The 24,084-nt window shown below is 34.3% G+C and overlaps 3 protein-coding genes across 4 annotated transcripts; 1 reads left to right on the top strand and 2 right to left on the bottom strand.

Annotated features, from left to right (window-relative positions):
- Positions 1 to 31: 31 nt before the first annotated feature.
- LOC310735110 (pleckstrin homology domain-containing family S member 1-like) lies at positions 32 to 6,658 on the bottom strand. Its single transcript, XM_083557683.1, has 13 exons — positions 6,523 to 6,658; positions 5,673 to 5,719; positions 5,461 to 5,561; positions 5,222 to 5,340; positions 4,387 to 4,521; positions 3,989 to 4,151; positions 3,226 to 3,339; positions 3,047 to 3,144; positions 2,264 to 2,320; positions 1,038 to 1,127; positions 814 to 906; positions 570 to 702; positions 32 to 487 (listed from the first exon to the last, which is right to left on the bottom strand). The coding sequence occupies exons 2-13, from the start codon at positions 5,695 to 5,697 to the stop codon at positions 428 to 430; spliced, it is 1,188 nt and encodes a 395-aa protein (XP_083413809.1). The 5' UTR covers positions 5,698 to 5,719; positions 6,523 to 6,658; the 3' UTR covers positions 32 to 427.
- Positions 6,659 to 13,170: 6,512 nt separating this feature from the next.
- Positions 13,171 to 15,694, top strand: LOC310734398 (zinc-binding protein A33). Of its 2 annotated transcripts, XM_083556320.1 has the most exons (6): positions 13,171 to 13,495; positions 13,602 to 13,697; positions 13,792 to 14,025; positions 14,132 to 14,151; positions 14,365 to 14,507; positions 14,628 to 15,694. In XM_083556320.1, exons 1-6 carry the CDS (start codon positions 13,478 to 13,480, stop codon positions 15,203 to 15,205), a joined length of 1,089 nt encoding a protein of 362 aa, XP_083412446.1. In that variant the 5' UTR covers positions 13,171 to 13,477; the 3' UTR covers positions 15,206 to 15,694. The 2 variants fall into 2 exon arrangements, with proteins under 2 accessions (XP_083412446.1, XP_083412447.1); XM_083556321.1 differs by lacking the exon at positions 13,171 to 13,495 and having other exon boundaries at positions 13,805 to 14,025.
- Positions 15,695 to 16,001: 307 nt separating this feature from the next.
- Positions 16,002 to 22,059, bottom strand: casp7 (caspase 7, apoptosis-related cysteine peptidase). Its single transcript, XM_083556322.1, has 7 exons — positions 21,921 to 22,059; positions 21,207 to 21,329; positions 18,933 to 19,084; positions 18,644 to 18,772; positions 18,166 to 18,341; positions 17,900 to 18,038; positions 16,002 to 17,220 (listed from the first exon to the last, which is right to left on the bottom strand). The coding sequence occupies exons 2-7, from the start codon at positions 21,320 to 21,322 to the stop codon at positions 16,994 to 16,996; spliced, it is 939 nt and encodes a 312-aa protein (XP_083412448.1). The 5' UTR covers positions 21,323 to 21,329; positions 21,921 to 22,059; the 3' UTR covers positions 16,002 to 16,993.
- Positions 22,060 to 24,084: the final 2,025 nt, after the last annotated feature.

Genomic DNA, 24,084 nt, shown 5'->3' with positions numbered 1-24,084 from the left:
TAATAAAATAAATTATAAAAATATGCAGCAGTTATGTTATGCTGTATGGTTTTAATGCAGGAATAAATTGATTAGAATGTAAGCAGCTTATCAAAATATTACATCTTGTTGACGTCTAGGAAAATGATGGTTTTCCATGTACATTTTCTACTGGTGAAAGTGGCACAATGTTCAGAAGGTTTAAAATTTCCATGGCTTAACTTGCCATCAAATACAAACTCTCATCTTAAAATTTGAAACATTAGAGGACTTCATAAAGTAGTTCTCCCACAGGCAGAGGAATGCAGTGTAATTGCTGGATAGTTGGAGAGTCTGGTAATTTCCACTCAGCAGTTGTTTCAGACCAGATTCGGTAAGTTTAATACAAATGAGGAATCAGCAAACTTCGAAAGTTGGGGAGTGGGTTTTTTTTTTTTTTTTACCCCTCTTATGTGCAGCATCCACCTATGCTTTGGGACCTTGGCTGTCTTAGGATGGTCACTTTTACCTGCAAGAGATAGTGAGCAAGTTAAGCACACTTCCTGTAACAAGAGGAAAAAATACTTCTGTAATCTGACATGCACTCTTGCCTGGTCTTTAGTAAGCTTCCTCAGATAAGTTTGCAACACCACCAGACTGTCTGTACGCAGGTCATTAATGGCCAGAATCTGGTCACCCTCTTGGAACAAACCAGAGAACTGTGTATGACTCCAGCTGGACACACTGTTGAAGAGCAACATGGAATAAGCATCTGATATTCTCAAATTTATGCATCATAGTCAAGATGAATAAATGTGCCATTAATATTTTCAAAACTTTTAACAAGTTGTGTACCGTATCTTGCCCGCTTTCTCTGAGAAGACCACACTGTTTCTCAGCTCGTCATGAGGAATGCAAATTTCCTTCACAGGAGTAAATGGAATTTCACTGAGGAACGCACATATTTATAATTAACCAGCTGTTAGTCATTTTGATAATTTTTAGTCATTTTATACTGCTCTGGTAAATTCAGAGGCATACTTTTGTTTCCTTTTTTCATTATCTTGAAATTTGCTTACCTTGTTTGTAAAATTTGCCTGTTTGGGGCAGTGGCGTCGTCATTGTTAAACGGAAGGAATGTGTTCTCCGAAACACTATTTCCTTTCATACTACAAAGCAAAACAAATTTGGCATCAATACTGCATTACTGTTTAGGCTGTTGTTTATTTGTGAATGCTATGAGGAAAGAAGGCAACGTCAGTTATATAATAACAAATTGTTTAAAGTTAGTACAAGAGCCTACACATGATTCTTCAGTCCAGATTATAATGAATCATTTTTAAGGGATTAAGTGGGATTTAGGAGATAGAGAAGCCCTACTCGATGTTTTCATTTGTAGCTCAAGGTTGATTGATTGATTTAAAACTAACTTTTTTAATACAAACAGTCTGCTTATAAAAATAATGATAATGGTGTTCATACTAACCACATTTCAACCCATGTAGTATACAGTTATGAAAGCAGAATGATTGCATGTCCCACTGTCGGATGACATTCTATACAGAATGGGTTCCATTATTCTTGGTTCTTCTCAAGGTTTCTTTCTTGTGTCATCTTAGGGAGATTTTCTTACCAATTTTGACTTTGGCTCTTCTTTATTAGGGATTTATAGGTTTCAGCTGTTTTGTGACTCTGTCTATTATTTGTCTAAGCTCTATATAAATCAAATGGAACTGAACAGAACTTATATAACCAGTGATCAAAGAGCTTAGTAGTCCTTGCCAATTTTCAAGGCTTAATAAAATTTGACATGTGGCATGTCATCAAACCATGCTATTAAAACATTGACTTATCAAAACATAAGTAAAATTCATTTTCAAATCATTGATTACCCAGATGTGACCTAGAGGTAATCAGTCCTCTAAAGGTTTAAATGGTTCCTCTCTCTCACCTATCCCACAAGTTGACAATATGCACTGTTTATGCAAACAACTCATCATGCCCAAAGTATGAGGATGCAAGTGCAGTGCCCAGTTTCTGTCATTGAATACTTTTAGACTTGTTGGACAGGTTCTATCAACTACAGGTACACAACCAGCAAGGATTTAGCTAAGATGTCCCCTGTTAAACAAGCATGAATTTATAACAAGAAGAGCTTAAGAAAAAGTAAAAGCTCGCAAATAACTGAATAAAATGCATTGGATTTCAATATTCACTGAAACAGTGAATACAATACTGACTTAATGACAAAGTATTGTCAAACATTCTAATGAATCCTGAAATATCCCGAAAACATTGCCCTTACATTGATTTAGGAAACGAGACACCTTCATGAGACTGGGTCTGCCTTAGTATCCCTTTCCTGTGCATGGGCATGAAAAAGCAAATATATATCAATCCAGGTTCATGTTAAATGCACATTTATATAGATGATATATTGTTATAAGTATTGGTTAAAAGGAGAAACCTTTTATATTGTTTTTAAACAACAGCATTGGTTGATCACCATATCGCTTAATTGTCTTCATACACGGTATACAGTATACTCTATTTCCAACTGATAATCGTTTCTATATTAGCAACTTGTGCAATGACTTAGCAGAAGCTTCACTTTTATGTTCGTTATGTTATGTAAATTTAAGCTTTTCTGTCAGAAAACTGAATGCTAAAACTAATTTAGCATTGTTAAAGGTGTCTCTAATGCCTACACTGCTGGGATTAAAAGGTATATGTTTTTAAATTTTACTAACAGTGAAGGAATACATGTTTATACCTTTATAAATCAATAACTTATAACCTGTAGCAGTATCTTTCTGACGAAATGGATAAAAGGCATGATGTGCTAAGCTTTAAAAAAAAACAACTATAAATGTTAGCACAGCACTGTGGTGTAAGCAGAAGAAAACATTTCAGGACGTGCAACTTGGAAACAATCTTTGCATTACATACATGCACTGTTGACTCTATCCTATAACAGTACACCCCACTGTGTTTTAATTTCTTTGTAATGCTTGTTTTTATAAAAATGTATTACAATATTTTTCTTATTCACAAAAAGATGAACAGAAAAGGAAGGAAAGGAACTTACACATTTTCCATGTGCATGTAGATGCTGGAGTCCTCTTTCGTTTCACATTCTTTGTCTACCTTTATTTCATCGTCCTCATCTTCATCCCTGTCCAGAGACTGCAATGAAAATGGCAATGATTTTGTGAATGTATGTAATTATTGAAGGTATTAGTGTGTTTGTGTAAGTAAATATCTTACTTGAAATGGTTTCATCTGGAAATTTTTTGGATAATCATAGTGACCAGTATGACAGTACTGAGAGTTAAAGGACTCGGGAGCTGACTGTCTGACTGCAATCAGTTCAGTTTCTTTCTGAAAAGCAACATGTTTATCAGAAAATGCAAATAAGGCACTCATTTAGCAGTTTAAGACGGTTTTAACACGAGTTTAAGTCTATCTAATAAACTCTGCGCAGATTGACAAGATGACTTCAAGCTATGTACAACTGGAGTTAATGTTTATAACATAAACTTTATTAGATACAGTATAATACTTGATCTATTTAAAATAAATGTTTTGTCTTGGTATTTGTCCATAACTGTACCCAAAGCTGATCTCTGTTGAGTGTATTAAAACAGACTATCCTGAGATCACTAATCTAATAGTTGTGAGATTCATTAATAAGAAAGTTCTAGAAATTTGGCCCAATCATAAATATCAACGTGTATATTTGATATATTAATTATCAGCTGCATATATGCAATGCTTTTAGATTTTTGTTAAAAATTTATTTATTAATTTTTTTTTTACAAAAAAGTACAAATAAATATAAAGCAAATGTATATATCTATATAAAAACAGTTTTAATCAGCATTTCTTGATATAATAGTAGTGGGTTACAGTTTCATTTATCCCTATGATATGTCCTATTTGATAGACACACTGAAGTATTAAAGCACCAATTGAGGGATCCAATTTTCAAGCATTAGTACACTCCTTTGAGTAGTGTGCAGTGTCTCACCTGTTCCTGTTCTTCAGACAAATTTTGATCATGCCAAGTCACACTTAGAGGTTCAGACATTGACCTTGTTGGTTTTGTTAGTGGTACCTCTGTGTCAGAATGTATGAAGATTTGTGTATTCAAAGCCTTAAATATTGCATCAAACCATTCGTCCATCTCAGTGCTGTAGAGGGTATTGAGAAAATGTAACATTTTGATTTAATGTACTGTACTTGTATTTTTTAAGTATTCACATCTGAACTCTAGCAGTTTAAACTCGTACAGTTTTTGACTCAAAAACATTGTATTTTTTTAAGCAGAACATTTTATGTTTAAGAATAACAGCTTTACATTTGTCTTTTTTACATACCCAAATTTAATGAGATTTTAATGTATTGCTGCTATGAATCATGACTAACCTGTTTTCACCAATGAGGAAATATTCTCTCGCTGCCACCTTCATATAAAGAACACAAGTTGCAGGGCATTTGAAGTTCTTCTGTATCCACAACCAAATAGATTCTGATTTCATTTGCCTGAAAAGCAATGTGATCCTGATGGCAAAAGACACATTGAGAACTTGGAATGCTAATGGAAAGATCAGATTTTTTTGTATTACTATTCAAAAATATGATTTGATTGCTTTGAACTGTCGTTTTTATACAGTATCATAGTGTGTCAGAGTGGTTTTTTGATTTTAAAATATCTCATATTTAACCAAATTAAATAAAACCCGTCTGCATGAAGTTTAGGATTTAAGCAGGTTTATGTGCACAGTAGTTAAAAAGCACTATATCTTTTCAAATTTATGATGATAAAATATGCGTTTTACATTTATAGAATCCATAATAAGTTGGATTTGAATGTATTAGAAAAACAATTAAAAACTAAATAATTAATTATACATGTCTATTAATAACATAAACAATAAATTACATTCAATTAGAATTGCATGAAATTACATAAAATGTATATTGCTTTTGTCATGATTGAAAAATTATAAATATTCATCTTCACTAACATTTGTTATTAGATTTTCAAAGTAAAAGGTAAAAACACTGATAAGAACGGCATTCAAAAAAGAAAAGAAAAAAAGGAAAGTCAAAGAATTATGACTCAAGCTCACTGCATTTCATGGTCTAGTTTTAATAAACCTGCAGAAATACTGTAACTAATCCAGCATTAATTTTGGAATAAAGAAATATACAGCTTTAAACAATCATGTTTGAGAAATGATAATTTATTGATACATACTGATAAATGTTGATTTTTCCTATAGGCTTCTCTCTTTTATTTTCATCCTTGAAGAACTTGAGCTCATATTTATTTTCAGGATTTTTGCTGAGAACAAAGTATCGCCGTTTCCATGATTTCTGCAGATGTTCCCAAAAAAGAAAGAAATCACAAAAAAAGTTGTAACAAATAGAATGTTTTTTTTTTTTTTTCCTTATGTCTTAATTATATTTAGCCGTATTTTTTTATATGAAACATACCACGGATTTCATTAGATGCTCAGAGGGTGACTTGTACATGTAGCCAGAACGCACCTCTTCAATGTTTGCAGGTACTTGGTAAAACCTGGCATTGTGATTTCCTAGATATAAGTATAAATTAAATAAATAATTATTATAAATATACATAAAAACATGCTAATTTTTTCTTCAATTGATGTTTAGTTCAGAATTCAACTGTGAGGCAAACTTACCTAAACCTTGGAGCCTGCTGAACATTTGAATGCTGTACTAATCTTTGCTAAAAAGAAATTCACACCTGTTATTTCATATGTGATGATACATCACAGTGCCATTACAACATTAAAATATTTTTTTTTTACATTTATTGTTCATTGTGACTAATACAAAGTGAAGGCTAATAAAAAGTTTTTACACAGGGAAATTCTGAATGACCTTATTATCTCTTAAATTATTATTTACGTCTACTTCCATTTGTTGTATTATAAATAGAAAACAAAAGGACATTGACCAAGGTCTGGGTGATTTAGTAATCACATGGCTTAATAATAATAATGCATAATTTAATAATGAACACAGATAGCCTCAAATTGTGTGCAGTCTTTTTCTTTGAACAAAATTCCACACAATACTAAAACTTGGTAAAAAAAACCTGGATACATTTAACTGTTATATACCTTACACTGATGACATAAGTGTTAATGCAGCACATTTTAACTACAATTTTGTAATCTAATGCACTTTTCTAATCAGCAGAGGCTTTATTTTGAAAAACATGCATAATCAGTCAGCAGTTACAGGATCAGATCTATTTTTAAGCATGAGTAATCAGCACTAAAACTGAAATAGTGTCAATTGGTTCCAGAAAAAAAAACTTGTCTATTTTAAACTGATGAAATGTGAAAGAAATATAATATAGTAACAATATAATTCTACTCTTACTACTACTACTACTACTACTAATACTACTATGCAGCAGGTGATTCCTAGTACTTTAAGCTGAACATTTTTTTAATAGTAAGTAAGATAAATATTTTTCTACCAGAAGGTTACAATCAGTGACTTTTTGCAAGCATGTTTTACCTGAAGCAGAAATTATTGGACGGTCCTCTTCACCATTCAGAGCACATTCATCTAACTACTACTTCTCTACTACTTCATTACACTACCCAAGGTTGGTGATTTAATCAGTCAGCTTGTGGCAAATACTGGGTGGGGCTTCAGTCTTCAATTCATGCTGAATGTATGCAACTTATTTCTGTTTTTAGATCTAGAAAAACATTTCTGCATTCAGTTTCCTTCTAGCTGGTGTTTAATTGGGTACACATGTACCAATAGCATCTTAAATAATTGCCAGAAGAAAGTTAGATACTAAAACCAAATTAACAAGTGTGGCAAGTAGTCCAAATATTTTATCTTTTGTGAATTAAAACAGGGAAATTTCAGCATGAGAAAAGATGTTGTAAATTACTCTGCATATACTTATAAATCTATATTATAGATTACAGATGAATTATAGATAATAGATTGTGGCTATTATAGTCACACACAGCTACATATACTTGTATAATTACATATATAATTTCTTATTTGTATGTAGACCAATAAAATCAGGACATAACAAAAAGGACGTCAAAATGGCATTCTGAGTGATGCTTACCTTACATTTCTTTGTCGTACTTCCTTAATTCCTACCTCCTAGCTCTGCTGCGTTGTACTGCGTTGTTTTCTTTTTCTAACCTTTGTTTTTGTCCTGTGTAGTTTTGACCTTTATAGATTTTGGAACTCAATTAAGAATTTGAAACAATAACCCTCACTGATAGTGTGGTCCAACCTGCTGTGGGTCATTTCCAAAAACTGTTCTGTTCAAAAAGTGCTGGCAAGAGCACAAATATGTAAAAAAAAAACATCAACAACAAAAAAGAATTGTCACACTTACGCTGCATGTTATGAGTCATTGTTAAACACCAGTTTAAAAAATTAGGTAAAATGGATCAGATAGCATTTGTTTGCAAAAAAAATAATAAAAAATTATATATATACTGTATATATATATATATATATATATATATATATATATATATATATATATATATATATATATATATATGTACAGACCAAAAGTTTGGACACACCTTCTCATTCAAAGAGTTTTCTTTATTTTCATGATTATGAAAATTGTAGAGTCACACTGAAGGCATCAAGGGCTATTTGACCAAGAAGGAGAGTGATTGGGTGCTGCACCAGATGACCTGGCCTCCACAGTCACCGGACCTGAACCCAATCGAGATGGTTTAGGGGTGAGTTGGACCGCAGAGTGAAGGCAAAAGGGCCAACAAGTGCCAAGCATCTCTCGGGGAACTCCTTCAAGACTGTTGGAAGACCATTTCAGGTGACTACCTCTTGAAGCTCATCAAGAGAATGTCAAGAGTGTGCAAAGCAGTAATCAAAGCAAAAGGTGGCTACTTTGAAGAACCTAGAATATGACATTTTTCAGTTGTTTCACACTTTTTTGTTATGCATATAATTCCATTATAATTCCACATGTGTTGATTCATAGTTTTGATGCCTTCAGTGTGAATCTACAATTTTCATAGTCATGAAAATAAGGAAAACTCTTTGAATGAGAAGGTGTGTCCAAACTTTTGGTCTGTACTGTATATATATATATATACAGTGGGTACGGAAAGTATTCAGACCCCCTTAAATTTTTCACTATTTTTTATTTTGCAGCCATTTGCTAAAATCATTTAAGTTCATTTCTTTTCCTCATGAATGTACACATAGCACCCTATATTGGCAGAAAAACACAGAATTGTTGACACTGTTGCAGATTTATTAAAAAAGAAAAACTAAAATATCACATGGTCCTAAGTATTCAGACCCTTTGCTCAGTATTTGGTAGAAGCCCCCTTTTGATCTAATACAGCCAGGAGTCTTTTTGGGAAAGATGCAACAAGTCTTTCACACCTGGATTTGGGGATCCTCTGCCATTCCTCCTTGCAGATCCTCTCCAGTTCTGTCAGGTTGGACGGTAAACGTTGGTGGAAAGCTATTTTTAGGTCTCTCCAGAGATGCTCAATTGGGTTTAAGTCATTGCTCTGGCTGGGCCATTCAAGAACAGTCACAGAGTTGTTGTGAAGCCACTCCATCGTTATTTTAGCTGTGTGCTTAGGGTCATTGTCATGTTGGAAGGTAAACCGTCAGCCCAGTCTGAGGTCCAAAGCACTCTGTAGAAGGTTTTCGTCCAGGATATCCCTGTGCTTGGCTGCATTCATCTTTCCCTTGATTGCAACCAGTTGTCCTGTCCCTGCAGCTGAAAAACACCCCCACAGCATGATGCTGCCACCACCATGCTTCATTGTTGAGACTGTACTGAACAGGTGATGAGCAGTGCCTGGTTTTATCCACACATACCGCTTAGAATTAAGGCCAAAAAGTTCTATCTTGGTCTCATCAGACCAGAGAATCTTATTTCTCACCATCTTGGAGAACTCCATGTGGGTTTTCATGTGTCCTGCACTGAGGAGAGGCTTCCGTCGGGCCACTCTGCTATAAAGCCCCACTGGTGAAGGGCTGCAGTGATGGTTGACTTTCTACAACTTTCTCCCATCTCCCGACTGCATCTCTGGAGCTCAGCCACAGTGATCTTTGGGTTCTTCTTTACCTCTCTCACCAAGGCTCTTCTCCCCCGATAGCTCAGTTTGGCCGGTCGGCCAGCTCTAGGAATGGTTCTGGTCGTCCCAAACGTCTTCCATTTGAGGATTATGGAGGCCACTGTGCTCTTAGGAACCTTAAGTGCAGCAGAAATTTTTTTGGAACCTTGGCCAGATCTGTGCCTTGCCACAATTCTGTCTCTGAGCTCTTCAGGCAGTTCCTTTGACCTTAATGATTCTCATTTGCTCTGACATGCATTGTGATCTGTAAGGTCTTATATAGACAGGTGTGTGGCTTTCCTAATCAAGTCCAATCAGTATAATCAAAAATTTCTGGACTCAAATGAAGGTGTAGAACCATCTCAAGGATGATCAGAAGAAATGGAGAGCACCTGAGTTAAATATATGAGTGTCACAGCAAAGGGTCTGAATACTTAGGACCATGTGATATTTCAGTTTTTCTTTTTTAATAAATCTGCAAAAAGGTCAACAATTCTGTGTTTTTCTGTCAGTATGGGGAGCTGTGTGTACATTCATGAGGAAGAAGAATGAACTTAAATGATTTTAGCAAATGGCTGCAATATAACAAAGAGTGAAAAATTTAAGGGGGTCTGAATACTTTCCGTACCCACTGTATATATATATATATATATATATATATATATATATATATATATATATATATATATATATATATATATATATATATATATATATATATATATATAAAATGCATTTCACAGAAATTAACAAGCTAAAAATGTGTAAGCAGTTAGTGTGACCAGTTATTTTAAAGAAAAATAAATCTGATATGTATTGATGCATTTGTCAGTAATTAAGGTGGTCTAAAAGCCAGAGTAGTTTTACTGGCCAGACAAAGCTGTACTTTTGTAGTATAAATAGGGTATAATCAGTTGTGGATCAGATGGTCCATTGGTAATACATTAGGATGTCTTAATAATACATTGAGATTAATGGGCAATTACTACACAGTAAGACAAATTACATAAGGCTATCATTTCAGATGCAGACACTGAGACCAATGAAAATGAGACAATCAATCACAACAAACAAGATTTTAATAAATAGAATGTATGCATGACAATATTGATCTAATCCTAATTGTTGCTTATGTTATGTTGAATTATTAATGTCATACGCATAATGTCGAAAAAGAAATAAATACATATTGGATGTTTCATAGTCATACACCGCCAAAAGAGACTTAAAGGTTCTCCCAAAAATATTTGGTTCATGATCTGCTTTTTTTTATTACTGACAATGTTAATATTGCTGTTACCATTTAGCCAAAAACTTAGTGACATAAATACCATTGTCAAATTGGTTCCAAACGTGCACAAATATAGGAATCTTCTGGGTTTTTTTTTTCTTTTACCTTACCTTAATGAATAAATCAACAGCAGAATGCAGGAAGTGAGAAATATGAGCATATTTTATTGTTTGTGTGTACAGGAATACCATATTTTAACTAAAACAAGCAATCAAGCTTACTAAATGATTACTAACTAACTAACAACCTTGCACCACATAGCTTTGTCCCCCTCCCAAAAAGAGTTTCATTTTGGTTACATAAGTGAACCTCAGCATTCATAATTTAAATAATTATACACAATTATTATAGATGTTAATTATTGGCAACGTCAGTGGAAGTTCCAGAAAAAGAGTAAGACAAATGTGTGTACAGTCTGAACTTGCATCTAATCTCCACCCAATCCTCTATAACACACAGTATGTCAACACAGTATATCATGTAATGGTATTATACTATTAAACTTATAATAATTAAAAGGGAAGAACAAATACAGTTGCTCTGTTTTTAGTAAATTTGGAGGGGCACTTATGTCTGAGATTTTCCCAGTTTTCCTAAATCGCAAGTGTATTTTCATTTGCACATATTTGCCTCCATGACCATTATATTGTACAACATAGTGGAAAGAAAAAATAAATAAATAACAGGATCAAGCATTCTGTGTGGACAATGGTTCATTGCATCATATAAGGCACTGAACCACCTAAATTTTTGAACTCAAGAGAGAAATTATGTGCATTAAATCAGATTATACATTTAAACAACAATTAAAAAAAATTATAAGCCAAAGCATTTACACTTATATTTACAGCATTTGACATCCTTACAGTTATTTATTTACATTGAGTCTTCATAGCCAATATAAAGCATATAATTGTCTGACAATTATTTATACAACTAAGGTAAGTTACAACTAAACAAAGTTACACCTTAAAAAAGGTAGTGCTCAGATTTGATCTCAAAACCTTTCATTTAGAAGTTCCAAATCTTAACTTCTGCCTCCTTATCAATCAAGCTAGCAGATATTTCTGCCCTTATGTAACAAAATCATTTGAATACTGAAGACTTCAAAATGCCATTCATTGATCTTAACCTGTCACACAGATTGCATAATATAGCCATTTGGAAAATAAATATTTGACTAATAAATAAATAATAAAAAATATTAACCCAATACCCGCTCAATGTAAATTGAATTCATCTGAATTGAAGTTACATATTTGTAAAAACCTTTACACATTTTATTTTTTGATTAAAATCAAGGAAATCAAGGAAAATCAAAGAAAATGTTTTTGCTTGTTTGGCACATACGTGGTATCCTCAATTAAAAAAATAATCCCTGACAGCCACTTTCATAAAAGGAACACAGGATAGAGGACATCTAAAATTTTCATTGATCCATTTCCACATAGACTGGCTCTCAGGATTCTGAAACATCAATGAGACCCTAATAGAAAATAATTGTTCAACAATCATTTACACTTAAATAGCTGTAACTTATTATTATAAGTTGTGAAAGGAAAGCTGTTTATACTGAGACAGATCAATGATTCCAATTGGTGCACTCTTTTTCATTTCTTCACTTTTAAAATATTTAAGATGGAAAGTAGGAGTTGCTTCAGAAACACAAAATATACCTCAGCTTCCATGATTTCTGCAATGTTAGCAGATAAAGGCAAAGGAATATTATTTGATAGAGTTGAATAGATTTTTTTAATTTTAAAGAAATCTATGAGCGAACATTTACCTGTAAGCACAAAATTCATTTTTCATAATTCATTTTCTTCACCTACATTATAAGAAACACAACATACTTATATATTTTGCTAAAGACAATTAATGCAGCACTTCAGCACTTTCCTGAGCTGAAAATGATTTAAAGGCACAAGAAATTCATCTTGTCTATACATTTTATACTTACCCAATGACATTTTGAAGTTTTGTAGAACCATACAGAGATTTTAAGCTTTCACAAAAAAAAAAAAAAAAAAGCCTGTACATTATCTGATTCAATCTGCCAACACTGTTAAAGCGATATCACCACAGGACATTTTACAGAGCCATCATTCCTTGTTTTTTTTCTGTTATCCAGTACTATGCTATGAGCTGATTTAGTGCTTTCCATACAGGAATTGCAACACATTAGTGTTACACACTGAAGAGAAACAGTGAGGGAACCAGTAGTGTTAACATTTGCCTATTTTGATAGGTAATTGACCCCTCACCTTTTAATGAACCCCTGCCCTAATTTCAAGACATCTTATGAGTGTTCTGTTGACAGTCAGAAAGCCATAAAACTGGTGGAGCACATCAGGTCAGCAGTTGTGCAACTTGATCCTGCTTTCCTTAACACTATTAGAATGCTGGCTGTGTTTCTGGACTTCAGAACCCTTTTCTTGTCTCTCTTCTTCCATTCATGCACACATTGCATTCTTACCATTTATGTACACCATTCACAGGAGCTCTGAAGGTCAGGGCCACATGCTATTTTGGGAAAAATAAAGGCTGTTGACTGACAAACTGGCAGTTAAATCCAGTTAAGAATGAATCAAAGACACACACAGACACATACACATACACATATGCATTTGTGTGTACATATATTTATCAAGTTCATGTTCAACAATCAACAATTTATGACCCCTTATTTGTAACTGTTTTCATAGTCTTATCAAATGCCTTTGGCATTAATGGCAGATATAAATAGAGCTGTTTGGCTGATGGCTACTTATTTAAAGGCAGAACAATTGTATAGCAGTGTTCAGAAATGCTTGTTCTCTTTACAACATTACTATGTGACCAGATTTACGGACCCTAATGACAGAAATGAAATATTTTTTCCTTGGCACCAGGACAGTGGATTCTATAATGTCACAACATCACAAAACCCAGCCCACAGCCTTTGCCTGCCAGTAATGGAATATAAAAGCTGGAGACGGGGGGCTTGTGATGAGGAATCCCTTGCTGGTAGAAGGAACAAAGAGAAAGAGTAACCAGCACTTTTTGGAGCACTTTTTCCGGAATATTTTGACGCATACAATTTATTTTGGCTATGAAGGCTCAATCCCAGGTAAAACATTTTCTCAGCTGTGTATTTAATCAAAATCATGGACCATTATAGAATATAAACTAGTTTCAGTGCATCATCTTCAGTATCTTAACATGTTTACTTTAAGGACAAGCCTGTAAAACAACAGGAGTACTTGAAAAAGCAAATGGATGTTCTGGCTTACCGAATGAAAAAACTGTCAGCAAAGCAAAAGCATTTCAATGTAAGAAAGTTTTTATATAAATAGTGTTTCTTTCTTATCCACAAAGAAAATCCTGATATATTCTTGTATGGTTCTGGTCTACTCTCCATGCCAGGAAAAAACAACAGAACTGAAAGAAAAGATCAGGAAGAAGTATGACAACATGAAGCGAGTGCTGGATGAGGACCTTCAAATCACAATGTGCCAGCTAGACATGGAGCAAGAAGCAATGGAGAGAAACACAGAGGAAAACATAGAAAGATGCTACCAACTAATACAGGCACTGGAGCAGCAGCTCTCTGAGTCAGTCAAACAGCTGAATGAAAACAAGGCCCTCAACTTGGAGCAGGTGCTGCCTAAAAAGAGATCCACTAAAGCATTTCTCCTTATTTAGAATGTGACTTTTTGGTTCCTCCAGTGAGTCATATTTCTGAACTGTTTTTTTTTCCATGCAGATTTCAGAGACAGATAGAAGGTATGTACACAGTGGGTTGCCAACTTTCTAAAAATCAATGTGCACAATAAGAGTGAGGAGTATATTTTGTGAGAAAATAATCTTAAAGATGGCAATGAAATGACTGGTACAGCTCATCAAGGAGAGACGATATGATTAAGTCATCCACATTCTTACATTCTGCTTTTGATTTCTTTTAGAATATTTTCATTTTCTCAATTTGTGCTCCTGCAGGATAATGGAGACATTGAAGATGACGGATCCAGAGTGTATCCAAATGGATGAGTTTAAGAACGAGCAGTTGCTAAGTTTAACTAATAATTTACTGCTGTTCATCCGCTCACAGGTTCCTGTTACCAAGAAACTCTTCCAGAGCTGTAATCCTCATATTAATCACTTTACACTTTATGCTTTGCACATTTGGGCTGTATGTGTACATTTTGTAGGTATGCAGCAAATGGTATTTAACTTTTTTTTATCTTATCCTTTTGTCTTAGATGCCCAAGGGGTGGTTCTGAACCCTAAATCTGCTCATCCAAAACTCATAATTTCCCAAGCAGGAGACTCTGTTACATACACAGACACCTGGCAGGAAGTCCCAGAAAACTCTTCTCGCTTTGACACCACACTGAATGTGATAAGCCAAGAGGGTTTCAAAGAAGGCCGCAATTACTGGGAGGTGCAAGTCAGTGGCAAATCATACTGGGAGCTAGGACTCACCTATGCCAGCATCCCCAGGAAAGGTCGTGAAGAGCATTGCTGGCTGGGCCGTGGACCTGAGTCCTGGTGTATAGAATACTTTAATGGTGACTACACAGCTTGGCACAATGGCGTTCCACATGAGCTAACCCATTTAACCGGGAGGCAGTTTAAACGTATTGGAGTTTTCTCCAGTTCAAATGGTGGTCTGGTGAGTTTCCTTGGTTCTGACACCATGACCCCCCTCCACAGCTTTTGTGCAGGCACATTTACAGATGTACTTCACCAAGCTGTCTGTCCTGGCCATGACAATGGGGGGACCAACTGGAAACCACTGCTTATATGTGATGCCTCTAGGTCTGCACCCACACTGTGATGGTCAAAAATAAATGAGCTCAATATATGAAGTGTGATTAAATGATGTAAGCTGTAGACAAATACAGAAGTACTTGTGTTTTAATCCAGCATTGTATTACAGCATCATGCATAAAGGTATAATTTACAGTTACATGCTATTTTCGCCATAAATGGGAAAAGACACAATATGTGGCAGTCAATTAAAAATCCAAATAAAAAATCAACCTCAGCTATAATTTTATACTAATTTATACAATTTTCTTTTTTATAGCATCCAATAGTTTCATTTATGTCCCAGGGACAATATAAAGTTGTTGTTATCAGAGAAACTTATAAACTATTTTCTTTAAGAAATCCATTTATTTCAATATTTTCTACATTTGTATACCATATTATAAGGAACATTTTGATGTAGTGGGCTCCAAATAATGATACAGTACTGTAGGACACTGTAGGTAATAAACTGACATCCAAATCTCAGCTTTAATACAATAAATGTGTTGTTTTTCCAAGTTTGCTGTTAGTTTTGTTTGTGTGTCTGTGTTTTTGTGTGTGCAGATTCATACACATTTGTTTTTATTCACAATTTAATGTGTAGGATAAACTCTAATTAAAAAAGTAATTAATTAAATGTATTAATTTTTTTGTTGTTATTTAAATACTTGAAGTGACTTCAAACTTTTTATAAACTTATTTTCAATAGATTGCCTTTTGTGCTTTAGGTAGTTTGAAAACAAAGAACAGACCACACTTTCTCAAAATTCCAAACAAAATCACATAACCATTTGACTGCTTAATGTAATAAAACAAACAAATAAGCTTAGATGACTTTAATCCAAGTTACAATCACAAGAGTAATAAAATGAAATACTGCTTTTTACTGTAAGCACCATCATCTTCATAAATAAAGAACTTCCTCTTTCTGTTGCTGGAAGGGTAACTAGTCAAGAAGATATTTTTGTAAACCACTGATAACACATACTTTGATGGTGCAGTATGCAGCGCAGTGCGCATTCTTTTTAGATGCACATTTAAATGAAGATGCTGGTGAAGTGCTCTTTGTTTCAAATGACTGGGTGAAAGACAAAAATGTTTATAAGCTTATAATTTAGGCTAATAATAATAACAACCTAACAGCTAATAGCACTACATGACATCGAGCCATTTACACATTATTTAATGTATTTTACAGTCATAGTTATATCGAATAAAATTCAATATAATATTCATGTAAGTTCTTCACTGCAAGAAGTGCCTTTGTGTTGTGAACAATTCTACCTCTACATAAAAGAATAAGAAAAAAGAAAGGACAGAGTTACATTAGTAAACAAAAAATTATAAATGATGCTATAAGCTACAGATCTTCTGAAATGCCATAAACCCAACATGAATATTTCACTGCCAGTAAACAAAAAACAGTGATATTAATGTTCTATGAAAAAAACAGTAGAGATAAATGCTGCTGAGTCACTAAAGCACACAAATGCACATACATGATTCACTAAAGCACTACTCTTCTGAAGATTCCATCTAATGTCCAAATTAGTTGAAAGAACCGGCTTTACCACACAAACAACACTAAGTCTAGCTGTGTCTGGCTCATCCCTGAATACCGAGACCGTGTGGTCACATTCAGTCGGTCAGTCAGTCAGTATGTCTGTCACACTCCAGCTTTGACTGTGAAGTAAAAACGTGTGCTGCAAACATACTTAAAACTGAAAAATAAAACCAAGAAGAAATAATAACAAAAAGGAATTGTAAATAATAAAGGAATTTAAAAACCATAAAGATAACTCTGAGGTATATATCACTTAAAATAAAGCTCTTTGGTCAGCATAGACACAACACAGGGTATCTGCTTCTTCTCACTGTAGCGTGGATCTTCAGACCAGGACTCAAAGCTAGTAGCCACCATGTAGTTAACACGTGTGAGGATCTGCAAGATTTCCAGTTCCTTGCCAGACTCATCAAGGACGTTGCAAAGAGCTTGGACGAACCAAGAGCCCCGGCCTGGATTCCTCCACGAGTAGTAACCTGAACGAGAAATACACCACAGTCAGCATCTGATAGACACATATTCATCAATCACTAATTAACTGACTTAAAAGTTAATTCGTGTATCTGTATGTCTTTCTGTTGTACTGTATCATGTTGCATTATTAAAACAGTTTTTTTATATATATTTTTCTTTTCTTTATAATAATAGTTAATATGGTGAATAATTCTATTAGACGTGAGGATGTTTTTCAGAAGTAAAGTATTCAGCACTTTACACTTTGGGGTTTGTTAGTAACCTGACAAGCTGCATTTTTGTCTTACAAAAAGTAAATACAGTAAATAGAGCCTGGTAAAGGAACTATGCATAGCTGTAGGTAATAACAGGAAATAAATGATCTAATGAATGTTCCATGACCAAAAATTTAATGAGTTACTTAGTTATTTAATAAAAAGTATAATGGTTCATTTTTAACAAATAACAAAGTAAAAAGTTAGAAAGTTTCTATGGAGAAAATAAAAAATATGGTTTGTTATAGGAAAATGATTATGTCCAAACCCAAAGTTAATTATTTTTATATATCAGCGAACCATATTTTATTCCTACCTTATTTTCTTTGTGTTTCCCTAAAGCACAGAGTACTCCCACTTTTCTGTGATTTCCTAGAATATGACATTAATGGAGAACAACACATCTGCAATTAAGATTGCATGTTACCTGGAACAGTAGAGTATGCAAACAAAAAGTCTGCTTCCACTGGGATTTTGTGTTGGGGGTTCGCATCTGTTTCTATATAGTCATGAGTTGTTCCTGAGTCAGTCTGTATACCATCATCAAACTCTGAACCGCGACAAGCCTGTGAGAATAACTCATTAATACCCTCCACAAGCGGACAAGAAAGAGTTAGCTAGGTAAGTGACCAGGCTGAGTAAATTAAATTGCGTATATGCCATTGCATGTAGGACCTGTTCCTCTTCTCTTACCTGGATAAAGAAAAGCTTAGGTTTGCCTACAAGGCTCTTGCAAATGTCTCCTCTAAAGAGGGAGGTAATTTCCTTGATAGGCATGGCCTTGTCCGTTCCATATATCATGCCCTCCTCTCCATGGCTTAGCAAGATGCAGGCAAAGCAAGAACTGTCAGTGTGATCTTCTTCCGACACTGAAGCAAACACACAAACACAGAAAGGTTAAAAACAAAGATCAAAAAATTACATTAGTGTTTCTAGATGACAAACAGCAACAGCGATCATCTGTTAGACTCAATGTAGGTCAGAAATATGGAAAAGCAGCAGAATACCCCACAACTACAACTGTTCAAAAGAAAAGCTTATAAATTAAATTACAGACAACCTTGATGTTTTTTTGTACCCCAAAGCAAAAATGCAAGGAAATAAGTGTTTTGTTATTATGAGGCTTGTACTAAAATTTGTATTATTTCGATAACAACATCGAAAAACTCACCCTTTTTCAGTATCCTCTTCATATATTCACAAGTCTGGTCATTGTAGACGAAAACATCAAAACCCAGGTTTTTAAAGCATTTTAACAATTCCCCAGCATCTCGATCCGTGCCATTGCGAACATTCATCCCTTTCAACCACACAACAAAATAGTCATTTTTGTTATTGTTGTTGTTGTTGTTCATAGCAAGACTAAACATATTCCAACTGCTATTAATCACACTATTATTATGTATTATTATGTTACTGTCATTTTATTATCAAGTGTATGAAATATAAAAAACTCCTACCGGTCTCATGGTGAAAGTTCTTGTTGTTAATGATGATACATTTTCCTACTCTCTGGTAGTTCATTTTATATTGGCACATTGTAGAAATGATCCTGTAGCGAGGCACAGTGGATGGTTCCTTTTCTTGCAAATTTTCATTCTTGTTTTTCTTGCTATGTATAAGGAAACAACAGAATTTCTAAATAACACTCAAAAACAACTTTTGGTGCAAAAGCAAACCTAAAGATATTCTTGCAGAATGTTAAATGATCTTTTAAAGTCAAATTGAGTTTAAAATTTAATAATCTTTTTACAAAAAAAAAAAAGATAATATGATTTAAAAATAGTTTTTAAACAACAGAAACAATCCACAAACCAAAAACTTTATTTATTTGATTTGGTGAAAACTACAAACAAAAGAGCAGTAAAGGGATTAACAATAACTAGCCTGACTAGACAAATTACAATTTGTCAAATTCTGAGCTTAATGTGGTTATGTTAAATTAATTTTAAATGCAAGTATTTTACAAATGCCTTTGGAATAATTACTATTATATATAAATAAAACCATTAACAAGCATATTTCTTCATTATAAATCTGACAGGGCAAAGTGGCCACTGCACACACATGAACATGTTTTCTAGAAGAGCCCGGTCATAACATTAGCCAATCTCTACACAGTTCCCCAACAAACACACATACACAGCACATAGCTGCTTTATATTCGATGTGATCCCCCCCTCACACACAAACATGATTAACTAATTTCATTTGACATAACAGGACACTTACCTGGGTTCATCATTCATCACTATACTACTCTGCATTTAAACCGTTCTCAACAGTGACTAGTTCTAAATAAATGTCTTGGTTTCTCTCCTCGACACGTGGTGGGTGTTAGGATCCTGACATGCTCTGTACTCAATAACGAGTTGAATAATGACTGTGGTGGCCAGGAAAGGTACATGCTAACTGAGTCAGCAGCCACACAACCCACCAGAGCTTTCTGCAGCCCATTCAATCACACTGCCAGGGTCATGCAGGGCAACGCTGACCCTCTGCTGACTGCCACACAAAGCAAATAGGCCTGCAGGTTTGTTCATCTACATTATACACAGCCATATGAGCTAAGTTTTGCCCCTTTATTATCCTTAAACTGTGTACAGTATGTCCAAAGTGATATGCTTGAAGTTGGATATGATCAGTGTCAGTTAAGATTTGACATACATTTATACATTATGTATTTATACATTAGAATACATTTATTATTTACTTACTCAAGCTAAATGTACATGTAATGTTTATTTTTTTATTTTTTACAAAGAATACTGCAATTTAGGTAAGTATAAAGTAAGTTTGACACAAACATTTATTCCATGAGCCACAACCGACAAATCCTATCAAATTAAGTACATGGGCATGAATAAAATCCCATTTACCCACAGACATGTACTGTTCATATCCTGACAATATAAATGCTGATGAAATGTCTATTACATAAATAATTATTTGTAAATAGTAATATCTAGGGCCTGGACTCAGCATTTATTTAATCGCCTTAGGCAGCAGTACCTGTAGGGTTTTAAGTGATCTGTTTAACGCCATGATCATTTTTTACTGGGGTGGTGGTAACATTGTCGTTTGGTCCCAAAAGTAACGTCATGAGTTTAAATACAAGCTACAATACGTTTCAACTTCTTGGCCCCTGAGCAAGGCCCTTAACCCCATAGCTGCTCAGTTGTGTAAATTATAAAATTTTAGGTCGCTCTAAATTAGGGCGTCGCCAATCGCCGTAAATCTAAAACGCGACTGTAGCGCTACCTGGTGGTGAAAACAGGCCAGAGCAAACATGAATCACAAACGCCTCAGCTCTTTTAAATAAGGACGGACTGTTGTTTTTAATGATTACAATTAATTTAGATATTGATTTAAGTATTTCTGGGAAAACATCTGCTAATTGGGAACAAGAGAATGATTTCAGTTTTTTTTTTTTTTTTTTTTTACCATTGAACTGATTCAAGTGATCTGACTCATTGAAAAGAACAGGTGTTACACCAGATTCTGTGACCATCGTATGTTGTGACCATAGAGGGCGCTGTTGCTAAAATGCTGCTTCTCTGGACGATGTATTTAAGCTGCATTTTAGCAACAGCGCCCTCTATGGTCACAACATACGATGGTCACAGAATCTGGTGTAACACCGGAATTCCTGTATCTGAGATGTAAACTATTCTTTTCACCCTCCACAAAAACAATAGTTAAATATGAAAAATTGTATAATAAACCAGATTTACCTTCCAAAGAGCAGAAATCTTGCTTTCCGGTCAGGTTTTGCATCAGTGTGATCACCAGAATCGCAAAACTGTTCCTCAGAGTCTTCAGCTTTACCACGCAAAGTTTCTTCCTCCATTATGTGACTGTTGTAGAAAAGAAACCAAGAACTTAGTACTGAATAAAACGGAATGGTGCCATGCTCCTGTCCGTCATGTGTATTATTACCCCTGACTATTAACAGATTATCTTTATATTATATTTTTTTATGGACAGGACGCCGGTGAGGCAGAAGATAACACGTACATTTATACATTTATACTAGTGATTTGCAACTGATCTTTTATCAGGGTTTTTACCCCATTTTACTCCAATATTATACTTCATATTACTTATATTTTACTTTCGCATAACGTAGACAAGAAAAAGAACAAACCCAGAAAAGAAAGTGTTTATTTCACTTTGTGAACCCTAGACAGCAGATTAAACAGGACAATGAACCACATCCTTTACCAGTAACAGCATTAGATTAGTTTTCTAGCAAGATAACCGACTAACGCAGTTTATGTACTGGCTATTTTTGTTCACTTCCTCGTATTAGTGTAAAAATAATTTTATTAAACTGGGCTTAAGAAACCTGACACTGGTTAGCCGGATAGCTCACTGGTAGTATGTTAACCAAGTGACACTGTTAGTTAGTTCTACTAAAGACTGACTTCTAGTAGATGAACACTTACTTCTTCCCCGAAATGACTCCAGACACCAAATCCTGTTTATACACTCTATTAATGAAAAGAAAGTGAAAGGAGGCCACAGGAGTAAAGTTTCTACAGTAGTTTCGTTTACATCAAGGAAGTCTTGTGCTGATCATTTAAAGACACAGGAACAGCAGAGCAAACAACCAGAAACAGACCAGAATCAGCTGATTTCACTCCATATATTCAACGCATTGCTTAAAAATTACATTCACATTTTTTTATATTAAACATTTTCTAATTTAACTGATTAAGTTTTTCTTATATACCAAATGATCGTTAATTTTAAATGACAGCCATGTAGGTGCATATTGATAGGAACTCATCAATTATCAATTATTGGCTGTAGTGCCTGGACCACAATAAGAATCTCTGATACAAGCTTATACATCTTTTAAAACATCTCAGTGCCACTTGAGAAAATTCTGACAACCAAAATTCTACCAGAAAACTTCCTGTGGTAACCGACCCTAAAGATAAAGGATGCCTAACCAATTGTAAATTAAAAAAAGATTATTCGGTCAGTGTGTCTAATCCAGTGGTTCTCAAACTGGGGGCCACGACCCCTTGGGGGGCCACTAGATGTCGCTAAGGGGGCTGCATAGAAATTCTAGATTCTAGATTATAAAATTTTATCTGTATGTCAGGATTGTCAACCTATGTAAACTATAATAAAATAAAAAAAAAACAAAGGAAATAGAAAAAAAAATATCAATCAATCAAATAATATAAATTGTATACAGCACACTACGCTAAGAAAGTAAGACAGGCTCACCCTTCCCACTAGGGGAGGTTGTGTGTATTTGTACAGTGGTTACATTGCATTATTTCTTTTATATTGTAAAACTTGTATAATATTGTATATTTTTTTATGTCGTAAAACTATTTTTTTTTTTGAAGCAAAGTACAATTTTCTTTGATTGCTTTTTTGAAAGATTGCTGAAAAAAATCATATTGCTGTTCAAATTGCAAACCAAACTGTTGAACCACTGATATTTTACTACATCAAAATGTAAAAAGTTAAATGGACTTTTTCACAAAGTATATAAAAATTAACTTTTCAGTATTCATCTTCCACTATGGACATCATAAATTTCTGGTAAGTATTTAATACTTTTGTTGCACTTTTCACAACTACTATTTGATATGTTTTATTAAATGTAGAATTCTTTTATATATATATATATATATATATATATATATATATATATATATATATATATATATATATATATATATATATATATATATATGTATATATATATATTCAACACCCAAGAAATAAAACTACAAGCAGAATTGATGTTCTGCAATTGTACAAATTTATTTGTTTTTGCTTTAATCTAAAATGTTTAAGTAAAATTTTAGTTTGAGGATGTTTTGCTTTATGAGTTTTCTTTTGTGGGCCACAAAATGATTCACCCCACACAAAGGGGCCTCCTGCTAAAAAAAATTGAAAAACACTCGTCTAATCTTTTTTCTTCTTCTTTTGTCGCCACAGCAGATCATCTGTCTCCACACTACCCTGTCCTCTGCATATGCCTCTTTCAAACCAACTACCTGCATGTTTTCCCTCACCACATCCAGTCAGTGTGTCTTAAAAGGTGGTGTATAAAAATACCAACCACCCTGCTGCACATGTATTAAACCATAGCCAAAAGCCTGCACCTACATAATATTTGGGTCAATGGTGGTCCTATAGCCTGGTGGTGGACATAGGTCCATGATAATTGTCCATGATGATGAGCATAAGGATAGCTTTAATTAGTAACTCTCTACCTACAAATGAGTATGTTAGGTAAAACTGATAAACTGCCCAGTAAGTTTAAACACACGCAAGAACATAGAATCCTGTGTAACGCCAGATTAAGAGCATGCCAGTAAGGTCATGTGGGCCACAGAGTTCCACGTTTTTTTAATAGACTTAGTGGGTGGCACTCACATTTAGAAGGACATTTATAGCCACATCTCAGTTTCACTCAATTATTTTCAGCCTAGCCATTTTAATAAGAGGATTGCAGTCTGTAAGCTACATGATTGAAACACTTAATTTTTACATGCTTCACACTCATATTCACATATGCCAGTGGAAGCAGGAGTGCAGTTTTTGCTCAAAGTTTTTAAAGTGCTGAATTGTAATATGTCC

The sequence above is a fragment of the Silurus aristotelis genome (genome assembly GCF_946808225.1).
Source record: "Silurus aristotelis genome assembly, chromosome: 12".
Classification (NCBI taxonomy): domain Eukaryota; kingdom Metazoa; phylum Chordata; class Actinopteri; order Siluriformes; family Siluridae; genus Silurus; species Silurus aristotelis.
Note: the sequence above shows the minus strand (reverse complement) of the source record. Positions and strands in the feature narration are given on the sequence as shown.